We start from the raw sequence: 21,779 nt of genomic DNA, 5'->3' as shown, positions 1-21,779 counted from the left end.
CCACACACATGCACATGTGTACAATAGCGTGTGCATTATCATAACTGATCTCAGAACGGTGGAAGTTGAGTCAAGGGCAGCTTGACAACACAACCGCCTGTAGCTAAGCTATCACCCTTCACGAGGCCCAGACTTTAATCAATGGGACATGATCACACCCACAATGACAGACAGAAATGATAGATGCAGCGGCAGGTAGTCGACCTAACTTCCAGAGACAATAGCCTACTGCGACTAGAACCCTCCCTTGCCTCATCTGCCACCCCTCCTCTTTTATCACTTTCTCCCCTCTTCAAATTGCAATAACTCTCGTCTCCTTCGCCACACCCCCCCCCCCCTTCCTCTCCTCCCGTCTCTGCAGCCCGTAGGTGGCATAGAGGCATGTAAATTGGCACAGAGTGCAACAGAGTAATCTGAATACCCATTTCTGCTCTACAGCCATCAAAGAGAGACTCACTCTTTTCGCTTACCATCAGCCTCGCTCATCCTCTCCTCTCTCCAATTATCTGTTTTCACTCTGCCTTTCTCTGGTCACCTTCCTCTTTCGCTATCAACTATCTCCGCTCGCACATTTACTTCCATTCTTAGCCCCCTTTTTTGTCTGATATCAACTGTGGCTTGGTAAAGGAGGCCGTCCACTAAACAGAAGGTCGATGGTTTGATTCCCGGATATGTCTCTGGGCAAGACACTTAACCCTAAACTACGCCTGTAGGCTGTGCTGGCAGTGTGTGATTGATGTGTGAGGAAAATCAAACGTACCTTCGATAAATTTGCCATTTTAATAAATGCTCGACCAAAAAAGGTTCATATTCTTCAATTTTTTTTTGTTAAAAGTAGAAAAGTTCATGTCTATTGGTGACATGCGTTTGTAGTGACGGTTATTAAATGAATGTGCACAAAAGGTACATGTGTTTAAAGACAGAAAAGTTTGAATGTTTTTTTCAAGAGTTCCCTTAGTGGATAAGTTGAAGTAACTCATGTAATTCTGTTCCAATACTGATATTTGTGTTGGGAAATACTGTATATGAATGAAAATATAAGTTATTCATGTGAAGAGGATCTTTCTGATCTCCCCTCTTTCTTTTTCTTCTCTTTTTCTCTTTCTTACTTTCCCCACCTTCTCTATTCATTTGATTACACCCCTCATCTCTCCATCCCCACCTCCTCTGCGGTCTCCCTCTTCTACCCCTTCTCCACTTCCCGTCCACATGCCTCCCCTCTCATTCGTTCACTCTCATACCACCTAATGGAGTGCTGTTGCTATGGTAACGCAGGTTGCATTCCAGCATGAGAAAGACGGTGGCTGTTGTAAAGTGTCCTCTCTCGTGCTCTTCTTCACTCTCATGAATCCATAAATGCAACACTGATTAAACTGATGAGAAATAATTAATGACGGTATTAAGTGAAACGGAAATAATACATTAATATATGTGTACGTACAATTTACATATATATATTACACTCATATAGAATACAAGCACAATGTACATTGACTTTTGCATTACCTGATTTGCAGATGATACATTAGCAATTATATGTTTTATTTCAATATGTTCTCTGCAGATTAACTCAAAGAATAAGTCTGTTTTCAATGAGAGTCTGTACATGCTCAAGGTTTTCCTTTTCGTAACTCATCAATGAATTAAGGTCGACAATCAGGCGGGACTGTGAACAGTGACGTTAATTTCTTTGAGTTGTGTGGGTGTGGGTGTGTAAACAGAGGTTTAGCTGGTTAGGCAGCCAGCTGTTGAAGCTTCTTTGTAAGAGTCAGGGTCACTTTCAGAGAAATGTCTCTTCTCCTTTTATGAAAATCCATGAAGGACATTTTACTTAATATAAAAACAACTATAAATTTCAGCCTTCCACCATAATTTCGATTGTGTAACTTGACCTATCCTTTTATCTTTACAGCAGTGTCAGCAGATATTTTTGTTTCTGCTCCACGGGCCATTCCTGTGCACTTCTTGATTAATCCAAATTGAAACATTACACAGATTATAAATTACCTCTGATTGCATACAATAGGATAAGTTAAATTATAAAACCAGGTTGAGTTATGAAAATTTGAAAAATAAATCCTTCCAACTTCCTTTAAAATGTCTTTTTAGTTATTTTTTTCTGATCATCACTTATCATGCACTTCCACAGTGCAGAGAACAGTAATCCATGTTCTTTCTGAGAGCAAACGTGAGTAAAACCTTAAACATATTTAATTCTATTTTTGACTGTCAACCTGCCATCTAATATGAATAATCTTTCTCGCCACGCGTCAGTCATTGCAGTTGCAAAACAATGTCAGAAAATAAAACAATCTGAAAAAATGACAGGAGCTTGTGGCTGGAACAATTCTGATGTAGGAGCATTTTTTATGTAAATGATCTTATTGTTGGCGCTACGAAAGGCAGCCTTGGTGAACTGATGTACTTGTTTGTAATTTAGAGGAAAAATAATTAATATGATAAATGAATCCAGTGAAAACCTATTTAGGACTTTGTAAAGGACAAATCTTTTTTTGAAATCACACTTCAGAAGCAGCTGATGGGTTTATTTTGTGCCTGTGCTGTGAAACAGGAAGCATGTTTTGTGTGACGGGAAAAAATGAAAAAAATTCTGTCACCTTTCTGTCTGACACTTCTGACGCACGTGCTGCCTCAGTGCTGGTTCCCCCAGCAGCTTTCACAAGTCAATAATGTTCATATCTGACTGAAGGGGCTGTAGACGACCCTGCGCTGCCGGCTGGGAAAAGACTGGTCAGAAGGCAGACAGACATAATGAAAGTGAACCCTCTCTCATAGCATGCGGATTCATTTGGATTGTTGGAGGTAAACCTACAGTAACTTAATGGTAAATCAAAAATCTTTAGTCTCTTAAGCAAGGTAACCCAAAACTGTTTTGTAGCCACAATAGCGTTGTAAGTTCAGATCGTGATTTCCTTCTGTTACAGATAAATCTGTGTAGAAAACCTAACACAACCTAAATTACAGAAACATGTTGGTAAAGACTGTCTCACTTAATTATAAGCACCAGAACGACACTGTGAAAATACCCATTAGTATAATTAATGAGTTCATGTATTTAAGAAGTATCATCATTACAATATACTCAAGGTTTAAAAAGTATATGTTCAATGTGACATATTGTTGTATATATTATTAGAAGACTGTTGATATATTTAGGTAGAGTAGTCCAGGGTCATGAGATAATTAAAGGGCCCATATTATGTACCCTTTTACAAAAGTTACATTGGTTTTCCGGTGTGTGCACTACATGTCTTTGCCATTCCATGTCAAAACACCTCAAGGATCAAGCCACACAGCACCCTCCTCTTCCTGTATAAACAGCCCTGTGAGACTATGGTCGATTCCAGCGCTTTCCTGCTCACATCTCGCCCCCCTCCCTTTGTGTACCGCAAAGCCCCGCCTCGCTCCGCCTCGCTCCGCCTCGCTCCTCCCCGGGTCTGCTGCGCAACTACGGCGTTGCGCTGCCATGACAACAGTCGCACGTGACAAGGCACAAACACGACGTAGAGACCCGGAAGGCACAGTGAACACGTTCTCCATAATTACACACAGAGCACAAGGGGCTGTGTGATAGAACGATAATGATAGGTATCGCGATAGACACGTTATCAATAGAAAATGCGTTCGACAGAACGTTTCGATAGTTGTTTTGTCCTCGTTGGAAGAAACCGGAGCAAAGAGTCTGGCGAGACATAAGAGACTTTTCTCTGACCTTTTCTTTTATTGTGAAATAATAGATAATTTTTTATCTCCTTGGGCCTTGAACAGTCTGGGAAGGTTATGAGGGAAATGTCTCATTGGGTTAACTGCTAACAACTCATAGATATATATGAAATGTGACCAAAGGCTCTTTTTTGTAAGATATCGCAGGGCCTCCGGTTTAATCCTAAAGGCTTTTTATTAAATTATGATCATCATTATTGAGTGAATACTCTTTATTAGTTTCCACCACCGGCTATTGAAGTGTTGTAAAGGTTAGGAGGGGATTGGACGTGTTTTTGTATACACTCTGCCGCTGGTCTTTATGGTCGTTCTTGTAAAATAGATCCCTAAATATTACTGATAGTTGCTGCAATGCAGGTACTGTAAATGAGGATGTGGTGATGGGAGGAAAAGAGTGATGGATAACACAGAAATATTGCAAGCAAACCGAGAGGCTGGGAACAATAAAAACACTCAAAGTCTGCATGATGGGAAAATTGTATAATGGCTACTGCTATGGTCTCACAGTGTTCAATGTAAGGGCGCCTTGGGGTTGTCATCACGCACTGCGATGACAATATAGTCCAAACACAACGCAGCAAATCACAGGAGAAACAATTCCATTATCACTGCTCGTATGCATCCCCAGTTCAATTTAAGATAACACAGGTTCGTGGTGATTGAATGAATGACTTTCTGGAGGCAGATGAATGAACATTTTCTGTAAGAAAAAAGGAGGAATGCATGCAAATAGGAGGGGGGAAAAATGGTTCGTCACTTCCCCCCCCCCCCGTGTTCATTTATTTTCTTTTGGTTTGCCAAGTCTCTACGAGTATGACTCATTCACACTCAAACCACAAACACACATACACCACCAATTTGAGAAGATCGTCTGCATAGCAACACCCATTCACTCACCAGACATATCTGTCATTGTTAAAATGTTCTAATCTCACTGAACCAGCAAAACACACACGCACACACACGCACAAAAGTTGGCTAATACATTTTTAACAATCATGTTCTTCCATAGAAGTCAGCATTTTGTCAGTCACAGCCAAACAAAGCAACACATTTCACCTGTTTCTGGTCCACACAGACAGCAAATATGCACAAGGCACATAAACACAGTGTGTATATGTGCCATACACAAGGCGGTTGCAGTAGCCTACACACACTGCACACACTCTTGCACACAGCAGTAGTAGAAAGTCCAGAAGGCAGTTTTTAATTCCATTAGCTGAAAGGTCAGTGTCTGTACATTAGCTCCGCACCATCTGTCTGGACACATACACCCTCGTGTTAACTTTAACTTTATAAAAAATCAATCAAAACATGAGTAACTACAAATTGACCGGTGCAGAATAGAAATGAAGCAGGACAATTATTCACGACCAGCATCAGTAATAACATGTGAGGGGGGAGTGTGTCTGCTTTGCGTGGATGTGTGAGCATGTCCGTGTGCCTAGTGAGTCAAAGTCGGTCACAGATTATAGAATGTGGAGTCTGGAGATGTTCACAGACATTTGGCGACATGAAGAAAAAAAAACCACCCAGTTATCCCTCCCCTTCTCTCTGTCTCCAGCTAGGTGACATTTAGTGGATGCACCTCAAGAGAATGCTAACAGAGCCCCACAGCCACTGCAAGGGATAGAGGAAAGAGACAGAGGCGGGGTGGATTCGATTTTTCTTTTTTCTTCTTTTTGGAAAGTTTAAACAGAGCAAGCAGAGAAGAGAAGAACCCCAGGATGAGCCACTGAACTTAACCTGTGACGAAGCGAAATATCAGATATAAAAGTCTGATCCTTTTTTTCTAAGAGCAACTAAATTGGATATTTTGAGCGGAATACAAAAAAAGTAAAAAGGTCGGAACAAACTGAGGAAGAGAAGGAAGGAGAAAGACTGAAAGTAGAAGTGGGAGTATGGGTGCTCTAACTCCTAACCTCTTGAGTAACATTCAAAAAAAAATCTGCCACGTTTGCCCATTTGCTGGTGTAAAAGCTGTAGAGCTGTCAGTCAAACTCTGGTTTCAATCAGACAACTGGAGACAAATTATACATTTTTGCCAAAAAGATCTTTTGGAAACCACAAAATGACACGTCTTTTTTCCTTTGGTCAACACCAAATTAACTGAGAGGAGATACGATTACACAGGGACATTTAAAAAAGGGTAAAAGAAAGACAAAATGAAGGATACAAAAATATATTAAAAAATGACACGCTATGTAGAAGTGGTAGTAAAAGAAAGATAGCAGACAAGTGAAGGACTACAAAGAGGAAAAAAGAAGAACATTTTGATATTTTGTTCATATTTTCTAAATTAAATAACAACTGAAAGAAACGTTGGAAAATCCAATGGGTAACTCACCAGAATTGAGAGTAAGCAGAGTTCAGGAACACGGTGCCTTGTCAGTGTCCCTTTGGCCCTTCCTGGTGGAAAAGAGCAAGCGGAAGAAATAATCAAGAGTTAAGTGCAGTGATAGAAGCAATTTCTGAAAACAAATTGGATGGCATCCAGGGGAGATAATATTATTGATGTGGGGGATAAAGGCTGTTTTTTTTATGATTGGCAGCTGCATTCTATGTTGTTTTCCCCAAAATGGTCAGCGGTTCTGTGTAACACTGCCCGCCCCCCCCACACACACACACAGTCTCCAACCATTCTATTACAATGCACAACAGCCAACCACTTACTCGTGAAGAACAATGTTACATCCACACATCTGAGCGAAAACAACCGCAAACAATGCGGTATCATAAAAATTACAGCATACATTATATATACCATACATAATACATCATCTCTTCACAGCAAGCGGAAAATGGAGTAAGCGAGCAAGTTGCCAGAAGGTGGCTGCTTGGTTCATGCTGGTAAAGTACTTTCTACAGTGACAGCGTGAGGATCTTAGGGTGATTTTTGTCATTCTTTTTATCTCCCTATGCATACACAAACACACATTGAAATATGAGGGATATTCAGGGGAGTTGTGTGGGAGAGGGTTTAATGTCTAAATTGAATTTGTCGTTTCTCTTGCAGCATCATCCTTAACACCACTTTTCCCCCCGTCCAACTCTCATCCTCTCTTTTTATCCCCATTCTGTCTTCATACCAACCTTTATTATATCTCTCAGTTTTGTATAACTCACACTCGTCATCTTGACGTTTTTCTATCACAATGATAGAAAACACAAGATAAATAGAAATTAAGGTGGTAGTAAAGGCTTTGTTAGAAGTGTTACTGAAAATGAGAATATTGGTTGGTCGTAACCCCCCAATGCTACGTAAAAATGCAGCTTTTATAGGGAGAAAATAGATCAAAGGAGTGCCGTTTTCTGTATGACAGCAAGACAGAGGGAATGATAAAGAAAGGAGGGGTTTCTGCAGAAGCGAGGGGGAAAGACTCATAGGAAGGAAATGACTGAAGAGAGAGAGAGAGAGAGAGAGAGAGAGAGAGAGAGAGAGAGAGAGAGAGAGAATAAAGTATAGTTAAAGAGGAGCCGGAGGGGTTTGGACACACCAGAGGGAAAGGTGGAACTCTCTTTTAAGTGCAAACTGATTAGAGGTGCCTGCAGCAGTGAGCGTATGTGATGCTGCCTAAGAGGCTTATATGTGCAGTGGCTCCAGAAATTATTCACACCCCTTCCTCTGTGCACACTTCATTGGGTTATCTATTAAATTCTAATTTGATAATTTCTTTTTCCATAACAACAAATTGAATACATGCTTTTTTTTAAGTTCTGCATTCACAAAAGTATTAAGAGCCTTAACAGTGGCACCTTAAATATGGTCCGGAGCATCATCTTTGCTCTAATTATCCTCAACTTGTGTCTGCATTTTATGCAGAGTGTACTGGCTGAACATAGTTTAGGAAGGAACATGCCTGTATGAGTATATCAATTTTCACAGTTCACAATGTATGTCTGGACAAAAACCAAGCCATGAAGTACATGATACTATTTGCGGTTTTTTTGCAAAACTCGTTCCAGGGTGAAGACGTTCAGAAACTTTCCAGTGTTGATTTGTAAACGGGAAAAACTGTGTTTTTGGCCTGTGGTGTCATAGTTTGTGAACAGGAAGACCCCCCCCAGGATTGACTTTGGGCTCTTGACAGGATTTTTGCATTTTCATGCGTATCTTTTTAAGAACAGAAAAATAGGGGAAACCCTGTTTTTAATGGATACACATGTATGTGTGGGCTAGAAGTGTGTCTGTGAACTATACAACTGAGGAGAGAGGCTGTGAGGGTGAACGCGTGTCCCTGCAGCGGCTACTATAGCAGTGTGTCTGCCTGTGCTTCCCTGTGGATGTGTCATCCTGTTTGCTTGCATGAATTCATGTGAATATATACGTGTGTGTGTGTGTGTGTGTGTGTGCTTGTGTGTGTGTGTGCGCGCGCGCTGCAGACGGTAAGACAAGGTCTGGATAATGGGGTGACAGAGGGCTCAAGATCTATTGGTCCATTGGTATTCTGGCTCTCTGCCGAGCAGACAGAGGGAGAGTCTGATAGTGTGACACTGGAAGGGGGGGACGAGTGCAGAGAGGAGCAGCTCTCAGGTTTGGGTGGCTGAGAGAGAAGTGGACAGAGGAGAAGAGCGGTAGAGAGAAACATTGTAAATTGAGAACAAAAGGCAAAGAGAGAGGTGAGGGCAGGAACAGACAGAATAAAAGAATCTCTCTCAGCAGGGATTCCTCGAGAAGAACCATCATGAAAAAGAGAGAGAAGAGAGAAAGCTGTGACAACAGCAGGAAGAAGGAAGCGGTAACATTTGATCTGAAACCAACACACTCATTAACCTCACCCAGAGTCTCTCATCATACGGCTGCGGTAGCCGCCTTCTTCTGAAGCGTGGAAGAAACTAGTTTTGTTACCATATAAAAAGACTAATGCTGCAGATAAGGAACCGTAGGCATGGATGAGGGATGTTTGTTAAGCATTGTCTCTCACAAATGCACCGGTGGATGCGCCAGTGTGAGCAGATGCCGCTGTTTTCTTGGGGCAGTTTGTGAAGCTTTGGCCTCTCTGTCCTTATTTTTGCAGTGTTTAGAAATGTAAATGGAAATTAAGTCTCCTTCAAATGAGGTTTAAATTAGCTCCGCCCCAGTTGAAGCACACACAAACCAGAAGCGTCCCTTCTCATTGTAATACCTTTAAACCCAGAGGCACATTCATTTACAGGCCTATTACGGAGTTATTATGTCAGGCAGGAAGGAGGGCAGCTCCAGTATAATCCTGACATGAGAGGACCTCATCTCCCTGAGCTGTGATTTCATCCATTTCAGACCTTGTATGCCCACAATGGTCTGGTAGAAAGAGCTCCACATAGGTATTAGCATACACATACACACACACACACACACACACACACACACACACACACACACACAGACACACACACACACACACACACACACACACACACGTGTCTTTGTGCATTCAAGCACATTAACACATTAAGCACAATGTCTCACACACTTCTTTATCCGAATGAAAGAAGTTAAGAACTGCCATAGGGGGATAACGGTGACAGATAATTAGCATGATGTCTTTACTTACGCTCCCTTACTCTCACAGGATTCTTTCTCTCCCCCGTCTGGTCTCTCTGACTTCCACCCATACTCCTGTCTTTCCTCTATCCTCTGATGAACCCGCAGATAGGGCAAAAAGTTGTAGAAGGTGAGGAGTGAAGAAACAGGGGGAAGGTGAGGAGTGGAGAGAGACAGAGGTGGAGGGAGCGAGGGAGCGAGGGGAGCAGAGATGCGATCCCTCTTCAGAGTGTAGGACCAGCAGTGTAGAATCTCTTCAAGAATCAGGCGGAGAGATACAGCAGGTAGAAGGAGTCATAATCAGAGAGGATTACGTGGCATTACAGTTTCCCCCCCTGATGCAGAGAGAAATATTGCTCTTACACTTATAATCCGTCTGTATAACAGAACAGGAGCAGAGGGTCAGTGTTTTTCATCCTCCCAAACTATGACTTAAAATCTCTGTTTAGTGTGTTGACATCACAATGTTTGCTGTGGAAACTGTCCAGACATGTGTCAAACTCAACCTTTTTTGATTTCACACATTCAAATAGCAACAGAGGTCATTAGTTAATGGAAATTCAGCTAAACCCATAAACCCCACAGAATTGCCCGGAAACTTGTGATCATGCAGCCACATTTCTTGACAATTGTCCTGTAAAAGTACATAAGAAAAATCACAAATTACACTTGCTCTGGTCATTAAATGCCTACATCTTTTTGAACATGTGATCATAGGATCCTGTATTTCCACTGGTGGTTTGAGGAAAAAAATAGAAGAGTAACCTTGTGAGACTAATGACTAAATACAAGTATGTAGCGTCACATTTCATTCATCCATAACACCGAGCCCTCTGACCTGGTGTTGTGTATATGGAAAGAGGTGTGAAACCCATGTAACGTACGTGCGTACATGTGTGTGTGTGCGTGCGCATGTCTTTCTATAGTTGAGAGCACCAAATTTGGCTCTACACCATCATTTTGGCCGGTCCTCACAACTTCAATGGGCTGTTTGAGGGTTAAGACCTGGTTTTAGGGTTAGGGTTAGAATAGAGTTTAGGTTAGGGTAAGGGAATGCATTATGTCAATGGGGGTCCTCACAACTATAGAGAGACAATCGTGTGTGTGTGTGTGTGTGTGTGTGTGTGTGTGTGTGTGCACGCAAGCCAACACTAAATCTGCACACAGTCAAACGATTTCGCTGTAGCATCGTGGCCTTAGGGGCGGTCAAACTCATCTGCATCACAGTTCAGACTCAGACACTCTAACCTCCAGACACACACTCTTACACAGGCTCACAGATATATAATGTACACAGCACCATACACACTACTGTGCAACTGTGCTCATACCCTGTCTGTATAATGCATGAAATCCACGCACACACACACACACCCAGAAGTTGGATGACTGCGAGAAAGAACATTCTTTAACACATTAACACACACACACACACACACACACACACACACACACACACACACACACACACACACACACACACACACACACACACACACACACACACACACACACACACACACACACACACACACACACACACAAAACAACGCACAACAGCAACAAAAGCTAGAAGAACAGAAGCCAGCCCAGAGGAGCAGGTTGAGGGTGTGGATGATGGTGATGACTACATGCGCTCCCACTGCATCTGCCGATGGTAACGTGATCTCACACCCACCGTATCTTGTGGGACACACTTCTAATGCATGTGTGGTCGATCGCTCCAAAGCAACCTGTAAAGTCGTCTGATCCAAAATAATCCAAGCCAAAGACCCCAGGCCTCGTGATACAACAACAATGCATCACATAATGCGACCATTAAGAAAACATCTGGCTCACTGATGCTTGCTCGCTCTTCCAGTCATAATCCTGCCTCGTGGGACACTGTTCGTAAAATTTGGACTCTTGCATAAATGAAACAACCTGCTGTGTATGTAATTTTTTTCATTTGCTGAATAAATGCAAAAGCAAAACATTATCTGACAACATTATGGTTTTAAACGCTCATGCTTTGAGATTCCTGGCTCTGAGATTTCCGCCCTGACAACATTGAGGTGTAAGGAAGTACACTTGAGTTGCTCATAGTACTGAAACTTCACAGTTACGTTAGATTATCCACATAACTTGTCGAAAACAGTTCTCATTGGACCTACTAAGGAAATCATTTCTATTCTGTCTCCCAGAGGGCGTATGGATGATGACACAAATTGCAGAAAACAGGAAAACTAACAGCAGTTCACAGCCACTGCTGCTGCAGCTGTCCTGTTGGTAAGTGTGCAAAATCAGCGAGCAAAACTACATTAACTTACTTTCAGAACACGGTTATGCTCATGCAGTATCTTTGCCTCGCATGTCTCCCAGTTTAACTCTCCTTCAACCCCTTGGGAAGCGCACCTCGCATTTCGAAATCCAGCGTAATGGCTACACTTTTTCTAAAAAAAAAACAGTACTTTGCTTTATATTTTAAATGATCTGAGTGTCACAAACTAAATTGTATTCATCTCCATTGTACGGAGGAATAGAAGAAGATACTTTTTATGCTATATTTGGATGGGCCAACGACTCAAAATGGATTTGTGATACAGTTGGGCCTTTTTTAAATCTGCAAATGACAGCTGAAATTACTCCAGATGTGCTGAAAACGATTCCGGAGCCTGAGAGCACACCGATACAAACCACAGATAATGCATTGAAGAACATCAGAAATGCATCGGTCTCAGTTGGAAAAAAGGCCGACCAGATCTCACCTCCCCTACTGTAAAGCCTCACACTCACTCACTCTGCAGAACCCTGGTTATACGTTATGTTGAAGAGCAATGAATGTGAGCTCCATCACAAATCACACGGATCCCATCGTTTGCGTGTTAGTTAGTTATTTATGCCTCATGGAGAAACGGCACTCCTTTCCTCCCGAGCAGCACTTATTAGTGTCACATGGAAGATTTCTACCCTCAGGTTGTCATGCCAATGTGGAAGGGAGTATGAGATTTTTAAAATATGTTTGACTGGAAGGGAAAAAGAACTGTGTTGAGAAACGTGCGTGAGAATTCTATAATTTGTGTGTGGTCACGTCACGTGTATTGCTCCGTGATTATTTCTTTACCAAGCATCACTGCTTATTACATTATCATACGACTCATGCTGCTGTGATATAGTAATGGGGACCATGGAGCGAGGAAGCCCTTGTGTCCAGAGGAATACGGTATGTGTGGGTTGATAGTGCATGTACCTTTATGTGTTTGATCCATGGCGTGTGTCTGAGAAGACACATTGTCCATGAGCCCCTCAAGCAAGTTCCAGGGAATCTGCAAATTGAGACGGAAAAATCGAGGGTTACCAGGACAGGATGCCGAGACATGAAAGCCTGCTGTAATGGAGATAATAGGCTCTGAATCGATGAGTGCAGGCCAGTAAATTAATGGGCTCTCCTTGACACAAAGTCCATTTGTTGGTTATGAGGCACTGTGACAGTTAATTACAGAGGGTTGGCTTCAGTGGACCACTCCACTTAGGCTGCCTCGGAGAAGAAAAACATTTCCTGGTGTGTTGGGAGACAGAGAGGACAGTCGGAGATGTTGCGGTTTAAGTGTGTTGGTGTGCGTGTGAGCAGGATTGTTAGTGTGTGTAGGCTGAATGCTTTTATGCCTGTGTGTTTAATCTATAGGTGTATCCAGGCAACGCAAATCTTCCTATTTCTTAAGTGCTCTTTGGCTTTGCCAGACTGGGTTGGGAGGAAATTTTTGTCTTGATTATTTTCACTGTCATTTTATTCATTCTGCAGGTTGGGGAAAAAAAGCTCAAGACTTTCACTGCGGATTATGAAATTTGCATTGCACTTTTTTTTTGTTCGGTTGAGACTCACCGAAACACATTGTAAGAGTTTAGAAATATACATTTTTGTTACATTATATAAGAATATGAATCAATCAGACCTTCCAATCAGACCTTATTTGTGTAGCTCTTTTCATACAAACAATGTAACACAATGTGCTTTACAGAATAAAAGCAGTAGAAACAATATCCATCTACCCCCATCCACGCATACTGAAACACAATATTAATAGATAAAATGATAAAGGACTCGTCAGTATTCCAGCTTCCGTAACATCGTGATGTCACAATGGCAGGCCTAACGGCTAATCTAGCATGCTCCCAAAGCCGGGTGAAGCGCAAGCAAAGGCCGACACTTCCTACATGCGCTGGAAGTGGTTGACCAATCACAACAAAACAGGCCAGCTGGCCAATCAGAGCAGAGTGGGCTCCATTGGGAGGGGGACCTTAAAGAGACAGGAGCTAAAACAAAGCTGCAGGAATGGACAGTTTGGGGAAACGGATGTGTTTTCTGAACATTAGCACATGCACACAAGTAATAACCCAAATTAAAATTATGAACCTGAATATGAGCAATATTATGTCTCCTTTAATGCATTTTCTTCTGGTGTAAGAAAAAGGGTTTGAGAAACATTACTTGGCAAATGTGTCATCAAAGGGTAAGCACCTACTACTCTCCTCCATGATATTCACTAATCTTCAAAGATAAATATGCTGTCAATGGGTTTTGATGTCGAGACACCACATAAACACACAATCATACGCTCATCTCTCATCTTTGTGCTCCACAAAACAACCTCCTGATTTATAAACTGTCACTTGAATTTTCTTTATAGACTCTCATCTCCAAATGTTTCTGTATGGTCTTAAATGTTGTTTTTCACCTCCACCCCCAGTTTTCTTAAAATAATCATCAAGCACAATTTGTATTCAAACATAGAAATAGTCCCCCCCTTCCCAAAAAACACAACAATTAGTTGTTATTTTTTCATCGTGACTCATGTAACTGAAGGTTAGCTCTGCATGCAGACCCAGTGTGTGTGTGTGTGTGTGTGTGTAAGAGAGAGGGAGAGAGAGAGAGAGAGAGAGAGAGAGAGAGAGAGAGAGGCGGATGGGAGTAGTGACTTTCCGAATTTGATTCTAAAAACTCACTGGAGAATTTTTTTTTCAGTTTTGCAGCTGAATCTTCATCTTTAGTACAAAGTAATGAATTAAACAAGAGATTGAGAACCGAGAATAGAAACATTTCTGAGTTTACAAGCCAATTATGTGTCTTAAAAAGACCTGGCTACATTGCAAGTTTGCCTATTATTTTTGAAGAAGTTTCCTATTTTACTGTGTTCTAAAAGTATCCTTAAAGTTTTTCTTCCATTATTCAAATTCTAATGCTTACCAAAGCCAAAAAGTTATTCTTCCTTTCATCAAGGCCAAATGAACAAGGTTATTTAGTTTCTGTATTGAATTGATTTCTATGCCTCACATTATTTTTTTGAGAGTGGGTGTCAGGTTTAAAAAAAAAAAATCTTATTTCAGAGAAACTCTCCAAATGTCAAACTAAAGTGAAAGACTGATTTAAATTTTGTCACAGTGATCTTGGCAAATAGACAGTTAGCACCTCCTGCTCTGAATTCACTGACAATGGAGAAACACTCTCAGGGGAATCAGAGCCGAGAAGGAACGTGGAGACGCTGCTGGCGGTGAATCATGTTGTTACCATGTCTCTGAAGCTTTTTTTTTTTTTTTAATTACATTTTTAGTATTAATTGTTTTTGGTGGCAGTTCTACAAATATTGCGCACTTCAACATTTGCTAAAAAACCAAACCACTGATTTCCTGTCTATATTTACACTAAACGAAGAAATACAGGATGAAGAAGATCTGAGTGAAAAAAAGAGAAGTGGTAACTCCACCTTTTATACCATTTCACCTCTCTTCCTGCTCTCTTTATTTCATGAGTGAAAGAAAAGAAAAGACAAATAAAATATGGAAAGCCCTGGAACCAATGCCACTACAGCACTTTTAAATTGGAGCAATCGAGAGAAATGGACTTGTATCAGTGCATAAGGTTGGAAGAAAACCAACAAAAATAATGTTTATCTTCTATTTATTGTCTAAAATAACAGACAATCGTTGTTGTTTCTTTCCTGAGGCTATGTTTGTGTGTGCCTGAGAGAGAGAGAGTCACACTGAGAGGTACGGCGAGAGACACAAAAAGAGAAAGATCAAAATATTCCTCTAACTACACAGTTGGAGCGAAAACATGTGACAATCTGAGAAAGAGAGACAGAAGAGGGAGGAGGCGAGATGCAGGGAGAACAAGGAGCACTGCAGACAGAGCTAAGGAGGGGATCGCCACTCATTATTCAGCAGGGCCTTTAGATCTGGCCTCTGGGTAGAGGATAAGACAGCAGAAAATACATTTGGGAATAAGATCATCCCTGAGTTCATTTGAAAACCAGTCTGACCTCCTGCCAATCAATAAGGCGGTTGCTTTACTCCATAGCGATGAGTCTAAATGACAACATGTGGGCTAAATACACTGTGGGCAATTATGCTTTTCATATCCGGTGGAACAAATGCAGAAAAAACAAACATGTCTGTCCCGTGGAAATCCACTCTGTTGAAATGCTTTGCAGCATGTGGGTGGACCTCTAATACAACCTCTTTGTTTTTCTTCATATCTACTTGCAAATTTGGAGCACTGAATATCTTTAGAGTGGAGACAGTTTATGGAAACCAGGCTTTTCGGCAGCTCTGTCCGCTTTGAGACACTGGGAACTGGGAGCGCGTGGAGATGTAAAATACCTTCTGTCTCTTCATTTGATATTGTGGCCAAATACATTTTTTTTTAACATTTCGACAGGGATCAATAAAAGAAACATGATTCTGGTTTTTGACAGGCAACAGACTGGACGCTGCTGTGCTCCGAGTCCAGCAAATGGGAGCAAAAGCTGCCTACTTTTCACACTCCCAAATCTCATAAACTTGTTATTTCTTTTCAAACTAGCTGTTATAGCCTGTGCCTGGGATATCTGCAGCCTCAGATGGGTTCAAATAGGACTGTTTAAGGTTGAAAAAAATAAGTAATAGGTTTCTGTCCAAGCTGGTATAGTGCGCAAATGTGTGAGTTCAATGTTAGTAGAGAGAACCTTGGCTTCCACCATGGGGAAGCTTTGACACTGAACTGCGAGGGGGCCGTGGAGCAGCAACTCTCAACTGACTGTGGAGCATTGAGTGAATTTACAGGGAGCAGCAGCAGCAGCAGCAGCAGCAGCAGCAGCAGCAGCAGCAGCAGCAGCAGCAGCAGCAGCAGCAGCACCACGGAGAGCTCCTCTCCTCAGAGTGCAGGCACTTGCCTGCTGATCCGTGCGCTGTCTCAGGACACTGACTTTAGAACAGCAGCCGGCAGACTTCTCCACAGCATCGCCGGGCTTAAGCATTTCACCCTTCGATGTTCAGTGGTTATCTAGGGACAGATGATTTTTTGCTTCTTTTTTCTAGTAAATCAGCTTTGTGTTTTACCCTTTGACAGCATGTGCTGTAGATCCTTCTCTACCTGCAGAGAGGTTGCTTACAGTAAGGGTGAGTTTAATGACTACCAAGGGAGAAGGTGAGCTAATTTACTTTTTACTTTGCTCACCCCACTTTTTCTAAAGTCACTTTGTACACAAGCTTACGTTTGAGCTCTAGGCTATTGCTTCTATTGAGAAATGATTTAGTGGACACCAGAGAAATTCAAACTGGAAAAAAGAAACATACAACAACTACCCATGGTGATAATAAACTGTACACTACAGAGAAGCATTTTTTTTTACTTTTCCTGAACCAGGACACACACACACACACACACACATGGAGACACTCTCTCACACACCCACACACATGGAGACACTCTCTCACACACCAACACACACACACACACACACTTCTAGTCATATGTTAAAGTGATTCATGAATAGCAGTATTTAGAACTGATGACTCGGAGCAGCCCCGATGTCATCCGAGGATCCTCTTTTTCCTTATTCACAGCTACACGCACGCACGCACGCACACACACACATACACACACACTCGCCCAACCACACACCTCCAAGTTATCCATTTTCATTTGCAGAATTTATACCCTGCACCGTAGCTCTTGGCCTCCCGCTTTAAATCTATAAGTTGATTCACAGCTGATGCAACAGAGTATTGATGTTGTTTTTTTTCTCTCCTGTGATTGCTGGTTTACAGGTTTATTACTGGGGTATGACATATCTGTCTCTGGGTCAGTGGGCTTATTACTGGATATACCGTAAATCCTCCCCATGACTGACGGACGATCATGACTGTGCTTGCTAAGTCCTATCTATAGAGATATGATTGAATTGCTCGACACTGCTGGGATGTAAATTCAAATCAATTTGATCAAATACAATTTGATCAAATACAGGGTTCACAAATCATTTCAGACTCTTAAAACTTGTTTGAAAAAAAACTACGCTTGCCAGGCCTCAGTTACACTTTTTGTTGACGCGTACACAGAAAACTGCAGATAAAACAGACTTGTTGAAGAAGGAGGATGTGTTCCACACAATGGCACTAGATCATCTTGAATATATTCTTAGCATGCACACTGAAAATATGTCTGCTGTCTTTGTATTCTGTTAAAGATGAACTGTACAGGTGAGGCCAGCAGCAGACCCCCTCACACAGTCGCTCTTCAAATTCAGCGTCCATTTATGTTTTTCAGCTCATGAGCAGTTGTACCACTGTGAAGAAGTCCGCACAGAGCCTCGGGTACACACTATGATGATGAAACATATGCCAGGTGGACCAAAGCAGACCTTAGCATACTTACTTATCTGAAAAGCACATTTTATCCAAAGGAATAGTTCCAAGATTTTTGGTGAATGTGCTCATTTGTGTTTTTGCCAAGAGATATCTATGATTGATGTCACTAGCTTTGGTGGCTATCAGGGAGGATGTTCTGCTGACTAAATGGGGTTTGTCTGGAGTAGTTTGACTGTGACATAATGCGTTAAAATATTGAGTCATGAGTCTGAGTAAGCAGGAGCATGAAAGAGATAAACTTGTAAACTTTTACCAAACTGATTTGGGGAAGCCGAGTGAGCTGATTCCGAAGATGAAACTGTCAAATTGCCAGTTTGATCCAAGTTCCATTCCTCATCTTTGGTCATGAGCTCTCGGTAGTGACCAAAAGAAAGAACTTTGAGTCCTCCCTATGGAGATATATCCAGCTACGACTTACAGATTGTTATTCACTCCTGTTAAAATCGCAAATGTATGTTGGATTTAATTGTCTCACTCTTCTATACTGTACCCCGATGACAACATTTCATACCATACAGTGTGTTAAGAGTCGGTTGAAGGCAAGACATAGAGGAAGTGGAGTGAGTGGAGAAGAGGTAATGAGTCGGGCAGCCCTGAGATCCACAGGGGGGGATCCCATAAAGTCTGAGATTGATAGAGTTTTTAATGTGTCCAGAGTCACATCTTATTAAGGGCCCCTATAATTCCTACCAGTGCCTGTGGGATAGTATCACTTCCTCAAATCAAACTTGAGGTTTATAACGGAGGCAGACGGGTCAGAAAAGGACATTATGGTCATGTTGACTGAGAGGCAAAGGCTTAAAAATGGTGGCATGCCCCCAAAAAACTATTTAACACATTTTAACACAGACCATGGAAAAGAGTCATGTGTAGCTCCAAGCGAGAAAAACCTGTGGAATATAATCCACGTTTTCCTTCATTTACAACGTAACATCCATATCCACAACTAGGCATATTGGCAGAAGCTGCAGATTTTGTGTTTTCGTAAAAGGACACAATGAAGGGCAAGTTTTTTTTTTTTTTTTCAAGAAATGGAACAGTTAACATAGCTGGTGAAACTGGGGTCAAACCCTTCAATAAACATAAAGTGGAGTACAAAACATCCTGAGGTCTAGTACTGTATTTGCATCGGGCCAAATGCAATTTACTCTGAATGTATGTGTTTGTTTGCCCTAATACCACTCAGATTTAGACAATAAAATGTCACCGGTAATGGTATTTTCAACTTCTTTAACTGTGACATTTAAAATTTTTAGGAAAAGCAAGGCCGGTTTGCCCCGGGGTGGCGCAGAGAAACAGTGTAAACCAGCCATGCTATTGTTTGCAATTTTAATTTCTAATTTGATAGCGAGGGACAAGATTAGATTTGGGTTTTAGTTTTTTCCAAAGGAAAGAAAAAAATCGCTTGCCGCTTGTGCTCCCCTGGAACGAATTTAGCTCCGCCGTTCATTGTTGGTGGTTTTCTAAGCTGCATCGACTGTGGCACAACAGTAAATGACTCAGCAGAACACATCGGCATCGTGGGAGGGAAGGCGAGAGAGCCGTGATCTGGAGGGGAGTTTCCATTCAAAACTTCCTTCTATTACTCCCATTTGAATCACTACAAGTGAGAAAAGGTAATGAAGAGAAAAAGTAAATTTGGACCCCGTCTAATTTGCAACACTTTCACAAGGACTCTGAAGTTTTCAACGAAGAAAACACATCAAAGTTTTCAAGGCAGGCTCTGGTCTTCTATTCCCCCCCCCCCCCACGAGACTCAGGACTTTTGTCTCCATCTCCCTGTGAGTCAGCAATGACAACTAAGCACCAACCCCGACACAGACTCCACCGAACCACAGGGGGACGGTGAAAATGGTTTGAACACAACAGTTTCAAACACAGCCAGTCATCTCTCTTTTCTTTCTTTCTGTCTGCTCGTGAGTCACGACAATGGTGGCGGTGGTGAGCGGGGGGAAAAGGCCACTCCAGAATAGGAGAGAAGGACAAAGGGAAGAGAGAAGTTGGAATAATGAGTACGGTTTCATTATAACAAATGAGATATTTCGACAGTTGACATTTTAAAATTATCTGGCATTTCAGGCTCGTATTGAATAGAGAATGTCTTTGTCATATCGTCAGGACTAAATGCTTTCAAATAATAAAGACGTCATGCAGATAACTTTAGTCTTAATTTAATTTTAATTGGTATTAATGAATAAAAAAATGAAAAAGGTGTAAAGATTCCCAACATTTTAATCTTTCCTAAATTGACCGTTTTTGGAGGATGTCGCAGCACAGGCCCCTGAAATGAAATAAAAGTTGAGTCCACACAACATGATCAAAGACTGATCACTTGATAATGTTAATTAGGCGGGTTTTTATTACAAAACTGTAATGAGGAAACCGAAATCTGAATGTTCCATCAGGAAAAAAAACACCCTGAATATTTCACCACTATCTGTGATCTTTTGAAGTAATATAATTTTATGAGGAGCAGAATTGGCAGGCAGATCAACATCTTAAACTTGCATTATTCGGTTGACAGATAAGCACCCACATTGCATGAAATATGAACAAGTAGAGCTCACGGGGAGCATGATGAATGCTCAGTGTGGATATATTATTTTCCCTTGCTGACATGGGCACAAATGTTCATTACTGTTGAATTATTCTTATTTTCTGCTTGACTTATGGATATTTGAAAGTATTTGTGATGCTCCTGCTTCCTCTTGTGTACCTGCAGGATCACTTCTGATCATCATTATTGTGATTAGATCGATATATAAAGTATATTGTTTCATTCTTAGCACCAGCACGTAGAGCGCTACCAGTGTAGACTGTCGAATATCTGTTTTGGAATGATTTGTCGATATATTGTTGTTGTTCTTTAGGCAACACTAATGGATATTTGAATATTAGCAATGGATCAAATGATGACATTCAAAGTGGAGGTTGATTGAGACTTTTTCACCTTTCACCTGCAGTTCATCTCAGCTCTACGGTAATCCTTCCAGTCATTTGTTTGATTTCTTTTTCTCCCAACTCCACCGTTTTGGTTTACTCATCCAGCAGACAGAAATCAACATTAACCTTTATTTAGACCCAGGTTCTGACCCCCTGATTTAAGAACTGTCCAATATGACATAATCTCTCTAACACACTAATAAAAGTAGAACCATGAGTATATTGAGAGCGAGTGAACATAACAAGGATATATATATATATATATATATATATATATATATATATATATATATATATATATATATATATATAGTGGGAGGGCCATTTACAAAGTCGGATACAAGTCAAAAAATCACTGGGTTTCGGCAACAGCCCTGACATTTACATTTCACAAAATTAGCTATGACCAGAGCTGATCTGGCCCAGTCAACTCTGCAGAGGAAAACACAGCCCAGACTGGCAGAACAGGCGCACTGCTGCTGTTCAACAAAGCCTCAGAAGCATTATCCCTGGATCACTGGCACTTTATGAATAGCAAGGCATGGAAGCATAACCTGAATTATTATAAGCAGAGAGAGAAAGAAGAGGTGCAGTGATGGAAAGAAGACGCGCGGGCAGGTGGAACACACGGACAAAAAGATGGTGACAATAAAGAGTTGCACTCGTCGCGACAGGAGGGCAAAGGCGGAGAGTGAGAGATTCAGTTTGAGAGTGAATTACCTAATCATTCAATGTAGATCCTGACCTTACGGATATGCTGGTGGAAAATATTGCTCTGTATAATCTGTCCCTAGACATAGATATTGTATTAGCGACCCACTGGGCCGTGGATGACAAAGGGGTTAAATGTAACCAGGAAGGCAGAAAGAGAGTCAGGCAGAAGGAAACACAACCAGCAATGGCG

The 21,779-nt window shown here is 41.5% G+C and overlaps 1 protein-coding gene across 2 annotated transcripts in view; it reads right to left on the bottom strand.

Moving 5' to 3' along the window:
- Positions 1-21,779, bottom strand: part of grm8a (glutamate receptor, metabotropic 8a) — a 350,909-nt gene that overhangs the window by 117,964 nt on the left and 211,166 nt on the right. The window contains exons 13-14 of one of the 2 annotated variants that reach the window (XM_047336168.1): positions 6,092-6,153; positions 4,243-4,444 (exon numbers count right to left, since the gene is read on the bottom strand). In XM_047336168.1, the coding sequence (XP_047192124.1) occupies positions 4,379-4,444; positions 6,092-6,153 (128 nt within the window). In that variant the 3' untranslated portion in view covers positions 4,243-4,378. Of the gene's footprint in view, positions 1-4,242; positions 4,445-6,091; positions 6,154-21,779 lie in introns of those variants that run through there. The other variant, XM_047336164.1, reaches the window with a different exon arrangement.

This window comes from Scophthalmus maximus, chromosome 12 (genome assembly GCF_022379125.1).
Source record: "Scophthalmus maximus strain ysfricsl-2021 chromosome 12, ASM2237912v1, whole genome shotgun sequence".
Classification (NCBI taxonomy): Eukaryota; Metazoa; Chordata; class Actinopteri; order Pleuronectiformes; family Scophthalmidae; genus Scophthalmus; species Scophthalmus maximus.
Note: the sequence above shows the minus strand (reverse complement) of the source record. Positions and strands in the feature narration are given on the sequence as shown.